Source organism: Sminthopsis crassicaudata, chromosome 4 (genome assembly GCF_048593235.1).
Source record: "Sminthopsis crassicaudata isolate SCR6 chromosome 4, ASM4859323v1, whole genome shotgun sequence".
Taxonomy (NCBI): domain Eukaryota; kingdom Metazoa; phylum Chordata; class Mammalia; order Dasyuromorphia; family Dasyuridae; genus Sminthopsis; species Sminthopsis crassicaudata.
Window position 1 is genome coordinate 388,818,597 of NC_133620.1, and position 15,733 is coordinate 388,834,329.

The window sequence follows — 15,733 nt, forward strand, 5'->3', positions numbered from 1 at the left end:
TTCTATTTTCCTGGCCTAAGAAAAAATGTTAGAAAGACAGCTAACTATGTGGCATAGTGGTTGGAGTATAGGCCTTGGATTCAGGAAAATCTGAATTCAATCTAATGGTAGCCATAGGACTATGGGCAATTATTTAATCTGTCTTGGACTTTGTCTCTTCATCTGTAAAACAGAGTAAATAACACCTTGCAAAGTTGTTGTGAGGATCAAAAGTGTTAGTAACAATAACAATAGTAATACATGATATATAATAACAATAATAATAAACATATAAGAGTACAAACTTAAGCTAGTAAGTTAGAACTTTGTATTCTGTTGGCAAGAATAGACTATTTAATTATTTTGTTCCCCTATTATCAAATTAAGTAAAAGTTCATAAATAAGAAGATAACAATGAGAATTGGGAAATAGATTACTTTCAGTGAGTTAGGAATATTATTCATAATAGTAGTATCTTACATAAGGCCTTAGACATCTAATCCAAATCCTTCATTTTAGAAATGTGGAAATAGTACCAAAATACTAAAGGTCTTGCCCTAAGTTACATAGTGTCAAAATTGATACTGCATATGTAAGGCTATTCTCTTCTCTTACTTATAGAATAACACTTCTAAATAAAAGGAAAATCCCATGTTTTATTGAATATTAGAATCCATTATTAAATCTCTGTATTGTCATCATTTTTGCATTGTTGACCTGTTATTAGTGAATGCATGTTGATATCCAAGGGCCACTATTTTCCTTTTTTACTGTTTATAGACCTGATCTCTCTTTATTGGGTATTAATTGTCCATCAGAAAATTGAAATCTACATGTCAGTTCTTTTAGGTCATTTTTCACTCAGAAAACAGAAAAAAATATTGATTCTATACTGGTATGAAAGTAGATGTTCAGGTTTAGAGGTAGGAATTCAATTTAGAAGAATATCAGTATCAGGAAATAATAAACTCAGAGTATGTCTTTCTAGGTGCTTTTGATTTTTAAGTTATTGATATGCATCATATTTTGAAAACTTCAGTGTGTCAGGCAGTTCTGCAGTTGCTTCAGTGAAATAACTTGAGTGTTCCACAGTCTGAACACATTTTGATAATTGACACTATTTAGATTTTTGAATATAATTTGTCTGATGAATTAATTATTGTTTCTTTAGTCATGTATTTTACTTTATCTTGACAGCCTTAATTCTAGTAATAATAACAAAATTTATATAAAAATGAAAGTTTATACATATATTATTCTATGAATTTTTCTCTGTTGTTTAAAGAATGCTATACTTTCATAACTTTTTTCTTTTTCAATTCATTAATCCTTCACTATACTACAATATTGCTTATTTAGAATTTAAAAAAATTAATATTTGGTCAATATTATTACTCTCAACTAGAATATATGTGTATGTTATAGTAAAATGCAAAATATACTGTTGTGAATTGTGGATAAACAATGTTATTAGAGTGTAGCTCTGATTATATAAGTATGAGATTTTCCATTTATTTCATTTCTTCAAACTGATGTTATATTCATGATCTGTAGACCTTCTTAATGTATTTTCATTCTAAATTTACATATAACAATTAGTTATTCCCATAAGACATGCTATAATTTTTATATTTGTATAGCACTAATTATAATAATATGAAACTACTTAATTTTTTTGAATTTTCAACTGACAGAAATGTTAGTATTAAATAGATGTTTAAAATGAGCATGCATTTTACTTTATGTTTTCTCCCTCTTATTAAATGGCCATAACTTATTTTACACTTAGTAATCTTACTATCCATTTCTAACGTGATTTTTTTTTGTTCCTTGTAGGGTATGATTAACCTTGTACTTGAGTGCATAGACCGATTACATGTGTATAGCAGTGCAGCTCATTTTGCTGATGTAGCTGGGAAGGAAGCAGGAGAATCTTGGAAGTCTATACTGAACTCCTTGTATGAGTTACTAGGTAAGAAATGAGTGGTTTTAAAAAGTGATAAAATCATGACTCTGGATATATGTGTGGTTAGGATAACTACTTTTAAGTACTACTTAAGAGTACTGTAATTTTTAACTTTTTGCCAGCAATGTTAGCTTTCATAGTAGTTTTCATAAATTATAAATCAAGTTATGCAGTTCTGTAGTGAACAGTGCCATAGCTGTAATATTTTCCTTCAGGCAGAAGAAGACAACCACAATATTTGAATTCTGAAAATTTATGTTTCCATGAAATATGCATATGATAATGCCTAATATTTAGTTTCTAAGATCCTATATTGCAGTGTTTCTAAACCTAAACTATATTATAGATCAGTACACCAGTATGTCATGGATTCTTTTTATTCCTTCAATGTAGTTAATACCTACACTGATAGAGATTGTTATTATTTTATAATATTAGCATTTTCAAGGTTTCTGTACTTGATATTAATTGTACTTGACCAACATTGTAGTGATGAAACTCTAAACATAGGCTAGTCTTTGGTCCAATCATTATGAAAAATTAGAGTCAGATTCTAGGAGACTTTAATCTCTAAACTGTGGACCAATCAAATATTTTACATAGTTTTATTTTTTATCTTCAATTTATCTTTGAACTTGAATAGTATTAATTTAATAATCTAATTAAATCTAATTTGTTAAATGGAAATCATTTGCTTTGTTCTAGTAGTAGCCTATAGAACCTATGGTTGGAAAAAGTGATCTAGACCTCTTTCCCTACTTGCTAGCCTCCATTCCTATACAGGTAGAAAAGTTGGGACAAGTATTAGGCAAAATCATTATAACTGAATCAAATTAGATTCTCATAAAAACTCTTGGGGGTAGATGGCTATCACCATTCCCAATTCATGGCTGAGGATCTGAGGAAGGCAGAGATTAAGAGACTTTGCAGTCACACCATTAGTACATATCTGAGGCTGGATTTGAAATCAAATCTGACTCAAGACTCAATCTACTGTTATAGCTAGCTCCCTCCTTCTGAGATTGATTCCTTCCATACCAAAAGTTGCATGATCTGCAGAGACAACTCCTTTATTAGTAACGTAAGCATAGAAAGGAAATTAAGTAATTAAATCCTACTTGTGTTTTCTGTTAAAGCTTTTCTTGAAGAATGTATGGTTTTTCCTGAGAATGGAACAGAAAAAAATACAAATATTTTTTCAGATGGAAGGATATTTAAAATAATTTAAAGGCCTCTATAATTTGTTTCCCATCAACATTTATAGAAATTGAGATATTGCTATTCTGGAAAAAATGTCACCTCATTAATTTGAATATTCCCTCTAATAATACAATTACCCTGTCTTATCTTCACATCTTTTGCTGCTCTTCTCTGTGTCCTCCCATAACTTTTCCACAGGGACCCACGTAGTGTGCAAGAGGCTTGTCTTGCTTTCTCTAGACATTACGAAGATACCAATGAATCTCTTAGGCTTCTTTCACACATCATGGGACTATCCTTTCTTTAGTCACAATTATACATTTCCCTGATTATTTCTTTTATTCTTGATCACCTTGAATTTCTTATTGGTTACATATTTTAGCCTGCTTACATTTATTTACTTCCTGTTTCTCTATTGTTCTCTTTGTTATAATCACTTTAAGTCCTTCAAATACAATGTTGTATTCCACAGCTTTAAGACATATGGTAACACGGAAAGAAGATTGGAGTTAAAAATGTAGTCTTTTATTTGTAGGTACTTGAGGTACATATATGACCTTTGCAATTTCTTGAAGGCAGCACATTTTGTTCTCCTGCCAACTTGTTCATTGGTATTGTTTGTTTCAGATATACATGTTAATAGAAAGACTCTAGGTTCTCCATCCAAATATGTATCATTGCCTAGGTAATAGGTAGGCTTCACCTTTGTGATCTTTCCTTAGTCATCCTGAATTCTTTTGAGTGGTTACAGATTTCATCCAGAATGTTTTGTGGTGTTCAGGGGCTTGATGTCATAAGTAGAATGTCAGCTGAAAAAGGAGCTTCTAGGAAAAGTCTCATTATTTGTGAGACTTCAACTTGCAGTCTCCAGTGCAACTCCTCTATTATAGTGGCCCATACCTTTGACAAGTTTACATCTTGCGTGTTTTATGCTTTGCCTTATGTTTATGATCAAATGACTATTGAATATGTTTATTTCAAGGAATCTTAAATGCTTTTAAATTTTTATTAATATTTTATTTTCCCCAGTTTCATATAAAACAATTTTTAGCATTTGTTTTTTTAAACTTTGAGTACCAGATTCTTCCCATTCCTCCCTCCCCATTCCTCCACTGAGGTCTATATGAAGCTAAGTTAAACTATTCCGTAAAAGTCATGTTGTAAAACAAAACATAGATTCCCCTCCTCAAAAAAGCTTCAAGAATAATAAATTTTAAAATATTGAAAGCTTCACTCTGTATCCAGACACAATCAGTTCTTTACTGCATATGAATAGCATTTGTTTTTATCACAAGTCCATCAGAGTTGTTTTGGATTATTGTATTGCTGAGAATAGGAAAGTAATTCATAGTCGATCATCTTACAATATTGATTTTATTTTGTACACAGTATATTTCACTTTGCATGTGCTCATGGAAGTCTTTCCAGGTTTTTTCTGAAAGCATCCAGCATATCATTTCTTATAACACGATAATGTTACATCATAATCACATACCACGATTTATTCTGCCATTCCCCTATTGAAGGGCATCACTTCAATTTCCAATTCTTCACCTTGAGAAAAGAGCCGCTTTAAATATTTTTGCACATATAGGTACTATTCCCATCACCCTTTTTTCATCTCTTTTGGGATACATGCCTAGGAATATTATTAGGAAAATAGATATGCAGGGTTTTACAGACCTTTGGACATAATTCCAAATTGCTCTACAAAATGGTTAAATCAGATCACAGTTCCAACAACAATGCATTTATGTCTCATTTGCCCTACATTCCCTCCAACATCTGTCATTTTCCTTTTCTGGCCTATAAGCTAATTTAGTATGTATGAGGTATTACCTCAGAAATTGTTTTACTTTGCATTTCTCCAATCAATAATGAGTTAAAATATTTTTTTCATATGGCTAAATGGCTTGATTAATTCATCTGAAAACTGTTTATATCTTTTTATTATTTATCATTTGGGGAATAGATATTTTTAATATTTAATTCATTTCCTTTATGTTTGAGAAATGAGGCCTTTTTCATTTCTAAAAGATATAATTAACTCAAATTTGTAAAAATTCAAACCTTTGATAAATGGTCAAAGGATATGAACAGATAATTTTCAGATGAAGAAATTAAAACCATTTAAAGTGATGTGAAAAAATTCTCTAAATCATTGTTCTTCAGAGAAATGCAAATTAAGACAATGCTGAGGTACCACTACTCCCTTTTAGATTGGTTAATATGACAGGAAAAGATGATGAATATTAGAGGGGATTGGGAAAACTGGGACACTAATACACTGTTGGTGTAGTTGTGAACAGATCCAACCATTGTGGAAAGAAATTTGGAACTGGTTACCCAAAGGGCTATCAAACTATGGATACCCTTTGACCCAGTAGTCATGCTGGGCTTGTATTCCAAAGAGATCATAAAAAAGGAAAAGAACTCACATGTGCAAAAATGTTTATGGCAGCCCTTTTTATGGTGTCAAGGAACTGGAAATTGATTGGCTACTCATAAGTTGGAGAATGGCTGAATAAGTTGTGGTATATTATTGTTCTATTAGAAACAATTGGCAGGATGATTTCATAAAGGTTTGGAGAGAGTTATCTGAATGGATGCTAAGTGAGGTGAGTAGAACCAGGAAAACATTGTACATGGCAACAATGAGATTATTGGATAATTGAATATGATAGATGTGGCTCTTTTCAACAATAAGGTGATTCACACCAATCCCTGGTCTTGTGATGAAGAAGAGACATCTGTACCCAGAGAGAGGACTATGGGGATTGAGTGAGGATCACAACATAGCATTGTCACTTTTTGTTGTTGTTTGTTTGCATTTTATTTTCTTTCTCATTTTTTCATTCTTTATCTGATTTTTCTTGTGCAGCATAATAATTGTGGAAATATGTATAGAAGAATTTCACATGTTTAACATAGATTACTCGCCATCTATAAGAAGAGGTGGGGGACAGGGAGGGAGAAAATTTTGGAACATGAGGTTTTGCAAGGGTTAATACTGAAAATTATCCATACATATGTTTTTAAAATAAAAAGGAGCAATATGGCCTTTATCAGAGAAACATTGCTTTAAAATTCATTTCACAATTACTATTGCTAACTATTGCCCCCATTTAATCTATGCTCTCTCTCTCTCTCTCTCCCTCCCTCCCTCTCTTTCTCCCTCTCTCTCTCTCTCTCTCTCTCTCTCTCTCTCTCTCTCTCTCTCTCTCTCTCTCTCTCTCTCTCTCTCCCTCTCTCTCTCTCTCTCTCTCTCCCTCCCTCTCTCTCTCTCTCTCTCTCTCTCTCTCTCTCTCTCTCTCTCTCTCTCTCTCTCTCTCTCTCTCTCTCTCTCTCTCTCTCTTATCTATCTATCTCTATCTCTCTTTTTCCACTCTGTCCCTCCTCAAAAGTATTTTGCTTCTGATTAAGCCTTCCCCCAATATGCCCTCCAGTCTAGTACCTTCCCTCCCTTCTTTATGCCCTTCTTTTCTTACTTTCCTGAAGTATAGGATAGATTTCTATATCAGATTGAAAAAGAAATCTTCCCTCTTGGAGAGAATTTTGATGAGAGAAGATAAACTCACTCTACCTCCTGTCTTCTCTGCCTCCTTTATGCCAGATCATTTATACAGTTCTACTTCTCCCTTTCCTAATCATCTCTTATGCTTCTTCTGAGTCCTGTAATTTGAAAATCATATTGTTTATTTGGCTTTAGTCTTTTTTATTACAATGCTTAAAAGTCCTCTCTTTCATTAAATATCCTATTTTTCCCTGAAAGATTATATGCAATTTTACTGGGATGTAATCTTAGCTTCTTTGCTCTCCAGAATATCATATTCCAAGCCTTCCAATCATTTAATGTAGAAACTGTTCAATCTTGCATTATCCTGACTGTAACTACACCATATTTGAATTGTATTCTTCTAGATGTTTGCAATATTTTCTCCTTGACCAGGGAATTCCAGAATTTGGCTATAATATTCATGGAGTTTTCATCTTGGAATCTTTTTCAGGAGGAGATTGTTGGATTCTTTAAATTTTCTTTTACCCTCTGGTTCTAGAATATCAGGGCAGTTTTCCTTAATAATTTCTTAAAAGATGATGTTTATACTCCTTTTTTAATCATGGCTTTCAAGTAATTCAGTAATTTTAAAATTATCTCTCTTGGATCTATTTTCCAGGTCAGCTGTTTTCCCAATGAGACATTTGACTTTGTTTTCCATTTTTCATTCTTTTGGCTCTGTTTTATTGTTTATTGATTTCTCCTAAAGTCATTAGCTTCCATTTGCTCACTTCTAATTTTAAGAAATTATTTTCCTCAATGAGCTTTTGTACCTCCTTTTATATTCAGCCAGTTTTGCTTTTTAAAGCATTTTTCTCCTCATCGGTTTTTTTTTGTACTTCCTTTTCCATCACTCTCATTTCTCTTCCCAATTTTTCCTCTACCTCTCTCTTACTTGATTTTCAAAATTTCTTTTGAACTCTTCAATGGTTTCAGATTAATTCTTATTTTCCTTAGAGGCTTTGACTGTAGGAGTTTTGACTTTGCTGTCTTCTTCTGAGTGTATGATTTGGCCTTCCTTGTCACAATAGTAATTTTCTGTGATCAGTATTTTTTCTGCTGTTTGCTCATTTTTTCAGCCTATTACTTGATCTTTTAACTTTTTATTAAAGTAGGGCTCTGTTTCTAGGGTGAAGGATGCAATGTCCTACAATGTCCCAAATGTGTAACTGTTTTCAGAGATCCTTATGGGGAATTGTAAGTATTCATTACTTCCAAGGTAGTATGATCCAAGAAATATGATTATTATTTTCCTGGCCTGTGCTCTAGTCTGTGAGCAACCACAAGCACTCTTTTCTGCCTTGGATCTGTGATGAGGGTTCTGGCTCCACTGTGGCTGTGAATTCTAGTTGCTAGTGCCTCCTCCTCACCTTGGCATTGTGAACAAGGAATGATTCCTGGGCAAAGCAAAAAATACTACAAAGAAGATCCTGTTATCTGCTTCTGACCAGCTATTCAACCCCATTTTATATGTACTGAAACCTCCAGAAGCTATTGTTCTTTCATGAATCAGAAAATTCTTTCACAATCAAATAATATAAATTTGCCATATGTCTTTAATGGACTTGTTATTTGTACTTAGAAGGAAGATAAGTGTTTGTCCTTAGTATATGTATTATTTGGCATTTGTAAAAAAGAAAATGTAATATATACAGTGTAGAGGGCTGCAGATGGTGGGGGAACTTTGGGTAAAAGGCAGGGAAATTAGTTTGATTACTTTTTAAAATCCTGTCTTGGCCTTTTGATGTGTTAGTCCCTCTTCTACTTGAAGCAAGGGATACTTATTGCAGGGTGCTTATAGTTAGCACATACTCAGTGTGCTGTAATGATGTAATCATACTGAAGTATTTAAGGGCTGAGAGGACTGGAAATGAGACTATTTTTGACCATCCTGTTGGCTCTCCTGCCTTCTTCACTCTTCCATTAAGACCAAAGCTGGTCCCAAGATCCTCAACTTTAGTGTAGAGAGAGTAGGAAATAAAAGACTTCTAGTAAGAAACAAATGTCTCTCTTGTAGGGAATTTGAGCTCAGATTATAAAGTTCAAAGCAAATACATCCATTCCTTATGTAGCCATTGAATTCCCAACTGAAAGTCAATGTGTAGTGTCCGGACTAGCTCTCTGGAGGATCTCGGGACTAGGGCAGATAGTCAAACCAACTGATAATTCCATTAAGCATGCATTAGGATGTATCTCCTTTTATATCCTCTACAACATTTGTCATATGTACTTTTTTGTCATATTTTTCAATTTGATAGAGGTGAGTTAGAACCCTGGGAGTTGTATTATATTGCATTATTATTTTTCTAATTACTGGTTATTTGGAGATTTTATTTTCAATTGATGGTAATTGTTTAGATAGCTTCTTTTGGAAATTCTTTTAAAATTTTATCTCTTAGGAAATAAGTCCAATTTTTACAAATTGGAATGAGTTCCTAAATATCTTAAATATGAGACTTTAGTTGAACAAATTTGCTGCAGGGATTTTTCTTTATTAACAATTTCCTTTCTAATTTTAACTATATTGATTTTATTTGTTTAAAATGTATTAATTTTACATAAAGAGATGGATATTCTGTCTTCTGTGATCATTCTGTCCCTAGTTTGGTCATGATCTCTTCCCTTTGTTATAGTCATGACAGTTATTTTCTTCTTTGCTCTTATAGTGTGTTTATGATGTGACCTTATATCTAGGTTATTCATTCATTGGAAATTTGTGTTACATCATGTGAAATTGGTCTAAGACTAATTTCTTTTAGATTATTTTTTAGTTTTTCTTGAATATTAGTGCTTACCCGAGTATTTGGGGGTTTTGGGTTAATGAAAAACTAGACTACTATCTGTTTTAATGCTATGTACATAATCTGTTTTATTGATTGTCATATCTCTTTTTTTAAACCAGTACTTAATTGTTTTGAAAATTACTATTTTGCATTTTATTTTGAGGCCTTGTATCTTTGGACTCAATGCTTTTCTAGTTCTCTAAGGTAGGCCATTGATATGGAACTGAATAAGTACATTATTTTATGGAATATTGTCATAGGTGAACCATTAGCAATTGACATGTTTCCATGTAGATCTGTTTTCATTTTTATAAAGGTTATTTTGTAATTGTATATCTATAATTCCTTATAAGGTAAGTGGTAAGTGGGCTCTTACTTATTTTGTGTTCTGTAATTATTTTTAGTGTAATTTTATTTTCTAGATCTTTTTGGGATTTGTTGATAATATAAAGAAAGGCTGAAGATTTGTTGTGAATTTATTTCATGCCTTGCTACTTTTCTGAAATTTTCTTCAATTAAAGTTAGCAATAATCTAGTTCATCATCAAATGCAAAAAATGATTATTTTGTTTCTTCTTTATGTATGCTTTCCCCCTCAATTTCTTTGTCCTATTGTTATAGCTAATATTTCTAACATTGTGTTAAATAACAGTGGTGATAATAGATCTTTTCTTCACTCCTGATCTTATTATAAAGAATTCTAATTTATTGTCTTTACACAAATTGACAGCTTTTATTTTTACATAGATACCTATTTAGTATATTAAGGCATAGTCAGTTTTCTTTTGCTTTTTACTGTTTTTTTTTTAACAAAAATAGGTATGATTTATTTTTAAAACCCTTAAAAACAAAGGGTTGATGCATATTGGCTGGCCTGTACAAGGGTTGACATGGAATAGTGATGTTGACTGTAATATCCTGATCTTGGGCATGCTCTATTCCTTGCCCTTATAATCTGAACCTCCCAGGCTTCTATCTAAGCCCTATTTTTTAGCATAGCCATATAATTATAGAATTTAGGTTGTAAATTTAGTCCCTGAACTTAGCTCCCTCATCTCTGCCCTAGTATATAGTATCTGATTCTAGTTTTTTCTTGCTGCCCCCATCTGTGCTAGAAGACATTTGTATTATACTCCAGTGCTTCTCTGACTTCTCTAACTTCTCTACCTTCTTTAACTAGATCCATTACCTAGTGCCTAAAGTCTTTGACTTTCTCTTTGTGAGGATCTGAGGTGGCAAAATGTAGTTACTAGGATTTTGGCTCGGATTTCCCTATCACTTTTCATTTGGTGTCCTTTCTTATCTTTGCTGGAGTGGTTGTAGCAGACCTCAGTTGTTTTGTTCTATTTACTCCACTGCCTTAAGAGTGTTTAATGTAGAGATTTTTGTATGTGTGTGTGTCCATGTATGTATATATCTGTGTATATGTGTATGAATTATCTACCTTATACTGACAATGTACATAGTAGTTAAATTGGGACCAAGATTTAGTAGAGAACATCTGGATTGCCTTTGGGAATTACAAAGCTCCTTTAATTATGCCAAACTTGTCACTAAAATAAATTTCCATTGTTTTAAACACTAACATTTAACTGGTGTTGTTATATAGCTTTATGGTGTCATAGAATACTAAAGTCTACAAAAGACTTCAGTGAAAAGCACTCAGGAGTCAATAGTAGATAGGGTAGGCTACTAGGAGTTTTGAAAAAGAATCAAAGAAATGTATGAGTATAAAAAGAACATAGAGATCATCTGGTGAGTGAATTAATCAATAAACATGTAATAGGATCACTTAGTATCCACATAATATCAAGAGAATAATATCAAGAGAATTAAAGGAAGGGTCCCCTGCATTTTGAGTAGATATCCCATGACTACCCTGTGCTGACCCTATGGGAAGATAACAAAAATCATAGAATCATCAGACATTGATAGGTAGTGATCTGCTTGTTGGAAGGAATTGCTATATTGGTGAAAGCAAAATCCAGATTCATATTTTCTAATACTGAATGTTTTGTCACAAAAAAAAAAAAAATAGATCCACACTAGTTTCCTAACTTCTTTCTTTGCCTCTGTCTGTCTGCTTCTTTCTCTCTCTGTTTCTGTCTCTGTGTCTCTATCATTGTCTCTATGTCTCTGTCTCTGTCTCTGTATCTATTTCTCTGCCTTTCTCTTTCTCTCTCCATATATATATATATATGTGTGTGTGTGTGTAAATATATATATATATATATATGTATGAATGCATATATGTGTTCCCTCTCTTTGAGATTTTCTTCAGTTACTTGATTTTACGTCTGAAGAAATGGAGGCTTAGGCTCTCTGACTTCCAATCCAGTGTTCACAGGATTAGAAAGGGACTGCAGAAGTCTTCCTTTCCAGTTCTTTTATTTTTACATATCAGATCATCTAGACCAGTTAAATGCATTGTCCAAAGTTACATAGATAGTCAGGCAGTTTAGTGGCAGTTCTGTGATTTGAATCTATATCCTTTATCTATTATTATCTATTATCTCATTTTCTTTGTTATGTTATATTGTCTCTCTGTCTTAAATAGTGAAATTTAAGTTAATTTTTCTGAGAAAGAAATATGAATATGTTTCATTCCATATATTTGACCCTTAAGAACAGGAAGGTTTTAAGCTTTCTGCTTGCATGCCTTTTTTATTTAATCTAATTTTTATGATATTGTAATAAACTTGAGAAAACACATTGTTCTCATTTGTTACAAATGTTTTGAGATATGGTAAGTAAAGATATAAATATAAACTTTGTTTTATTTTGTAGCGGCTCTCATTAGAGGAAATCGCAAAAATTGTGCTCAATTTTCTGGCTCCTTGGATTGGCTCATCAGCAGATTGGAAAGACTGGAGGCATCCTCAGGTATATTTTCTATTTGTCTTTTTACTTCTATATTATCCTTCTTTCTGTACTTTAAAACACAAAAATAAATCCTTACATTCATATATGCTGTATTTATATGTGTATTTATAATTTCTTTTAATGAATTAATCTTTCCTTCTTTCCCTTCCTCCATTTTTCCTTTTCTCTTTTCCTCCCCTTGTCTCTTCTTCCCTTTCTCCCTCCCTTCTTCCTTTTTGCTCTCTTTCTTTTTTTTCCTTCTCTGCCTTCCTTCCTCCCTCTTTTCCTCTCTCCCTCTCTTCCTCTTTGCCTTCCTTCCTTCAGCTGTGTCCCTCCCTTCCTTCTTCCTCTCTTCCTCTCTCTCTGTCTTTGTCTCTGTCTGTCTCATACACACATACACACACTCGGGAGCGCGCGCGCACACACACACACACACACACACACACACACACACACACACACACACATACATACAAGCATGTAATCTCAGCCCTTTTCCATAATCTACCAGCTTCTAAAATGCATTTGAAAATAAGGGGACTAATTTGTAAATGAAATTTCAACTTAAGAAGGAATTTTTATAGGTTTTTGTAGAGTAGCCTGGGTATAGATACATAAAATGAGTTCTTTAATTTGTTGGGTTTTTTCTTTCAAACCAAGAATGCCATCTAGGCCTACAGTCATTTGACTGACTTAAAGGAAAAATAGCATTCTGACTTTGTGTAAGATTCTGAAAAAGGATGCTATTGCATTTCAATTTCTTTTCACATTTTGTCTGCAGTGAACAGTATTAGATTAAATAAAATATTTATAAGAAATATTAATATATTGCTCTGGTTCAATATTTCATGATTATTAATTTGAGGCTCTATAGAGATGTATAAGTATTAAGTAAATATTTATGTGCATAACATAATTAGTTAAGTACCTGGAGAATTAGAAACCATTTACACATACACAATTGTAAAATGCCTCAAACTTGAAATTAATCATTTGGATATTATTTTAGGGTTTAAGATTTTTTCCCATTTTTTTTCTTTCTACCCTTGCCAGAGTGAAACCAACTGAATGGCAATAAATTAAAAATTATTTGTTTCAAATATTTTGTAATAAAATTTCTTTGGAAGACTATGAGGAATAGTTTCCCTCCTAATCTATAAGTATAAATGGATATTTTTATTTGAAAAATTGCACTTCTCCCTCATGTTGCATTGTTAGCTTTAATTATAAAACACATAACTACAGTGGTATTAAAAATCTTTGCTATCAAATAAAAAGATGTGATTACTATATTTAAATTCAGTAATGTTAGCATGGAGGTCAAGAATAAAATTTCTCAGTAATATGGAATCATGGGATTTAGAGATGGAAAATTCATTAAAGATATATTTTAGTCTCTTTAGTATGTCCACAGAGTTCCATGCCCACAATCAGTTTAAAAACTTAAGTATCATACAGTATGAACCTTTTAGTCATCAAATCTGATAGGACATAGATAATATCTGCTCTTGTTCTGACATTAGGTGGAGAGTGTCCTTTCATTATGTATATCTGAAAGCAAGTTCACCTCAAGTTTCTGTGTACTTGATTGAAATGCCTACTAAGCATAGTCATGCTTAGCCTCCAGTTGAATGTCTCAGTGTAAGATTAATCTAAGTTTGGAATTCACATTTCAACAGGCAGGTTGAAGAGGGTGGGTACAAGTTTATTACTATTCAGAACCTTTAAATAAGGCATAAAGGAAAAGGAAACTTATAGCACAAAAGTAATTAATATACAACCAATAAACACAGTGGCCACTATAATGACATACAACATATATTATCACCACTATAAGAAAAACATCCGAATTCCTTGGCTGGGAGAAATCATGGTAACAATTATTCATAGTGTCAAGTGAGAAGCATTGGTAGGCAAGTTGTACATTTCTTCCTAGCTAAATTTTCAAAGTCCCTTTCCACTAAGAGGTTTTTATCAGCTGAGAACGAAGAAGGCACTACACAAAGTATTCTCATTTGATATGTGACTCTTTAGATGTAGTAGCATCCCAGGTATAGGATGCTTCATCACAAGAGTCCCACCAAGAAGAATATTTGTTCATTCCTTTAGGAGGAGTTTTTTTTTTTCCTCAAGGAACTGGCCAGGTTTCCAGGATAAACACTTGCCTACAATAATGGATACTCACTGATTAATACACAAGAAAGGATGACCTTCCAACTTCTTTGTATTTTCCTAGTATTCCATGAGATAATTTAAAGTATGTTCTCATGTTCTCAGCAGAAAGTTATACCAAAGACTTAGCTGAGATGCCTTTAACATTCCTTACACCCAGAAAAAGTACAAATACCTAACACTCTGTAAGTGGTACAGTACCTCATATGCTTCTGTTTGTGTATAACATTGTTCTAATTATGTCACAATTTAGAATGCCATAAGGTCTCCTAAATTAGATCAACAATAACTCAAGATTTCCGCATAAAAAAGTCCATTTAAAATTAAATGCATGAAAAAGTCAATTTTTCTGTTCTAATATGTCATATTGATTGAATGACATCAATATAAATAATTTAGACTATTCTAAATGGATGCTGAACTAGGTCCAGAGGATGAGAATAATTAGAAAATAGACTAGATTGAATGTGGGGAATTAAACAGTAATTGTTCCCTGAAATAAAACCTTAAGAATTAGGAAGACCTGGGTTAGTTGGGCTTTTGACATGTACCAAGTGTGTTATCACCACAAATCACCTCTCATCTCAGGCAACTTTGTTGTTGTTGCTGTTGTTTTTTAAACTTCAATACTAGTTTACTTTTCCAATTTTACATATATAGTATATATATAATATAGATATATAGTATAGTATATATATATATATTATATAGTATATACTTATCAACATTTATTAAAGTATTTCATTTGTTCAAAGGCATCCACAGTAGGAGGTTATAGTCAACTACAAATAGAGAAGAGGGAAGGAAATTCTCTTTTTAAAATCTCTAGGTTATGTGGTTTGTTACAAAGATTCCCATCTCTCTTCCTCCCTTCAGACCTCCCTCTCTCCCAGTTTCCTACTTTTCTTCTAATTTTAGCTGCATTGGTATTATTTGTACAAAAACTTTTAAATTTTCCATTTTACCCAAATTATCCATTTCACTTTGCATTTATTTCTGAGTTTTGGTCATAAACTCTTCCTATATCCTTAGATCTGAAAGATAGTTTTTTCCATTATCAACTTATTAACTTATAATATCACTATGTCTAAATCATGACCACATTTTGAACTTAACTTGATTCACAGTGTGAGAAGTTGATTTATATCTAATTTCTACTAGGCTACTTTTAAAGTTTCTCAGCAATTTTAATGAAATAGTGAGTTCTTGGCCTAAA

General features: G+C 32.5%; 1 protein-coding gene across 2 annotated transcripts in view; it reads left to right on the forward strand.

Moving 5' to 3' along the window:
* Positions 1 to 15,733, forward strand: part of RYR2 (ryanodine receptor 2) — a 699,155-nt gene that overhangs the window by 322,672 nt on the left and 360,750 nt on the right. For both annotated transcript variants that reach the window (XM_074262493.1, XM_074262494.1), the window contains 2 exons: positions 1,816 to 1,951; positions 12,271 to 12,366. In XM_074262493.1, coding sequence (XP_074118594.1) covers positions 1,816 to 1,951; positions 12,271 to 12,366 — 232 coding nt within the window. The remainder of the gene's footprint in view (positions 1 to 1,815; positions 1,952 to 12,270; positions 12,367 to 15,733) is intronic.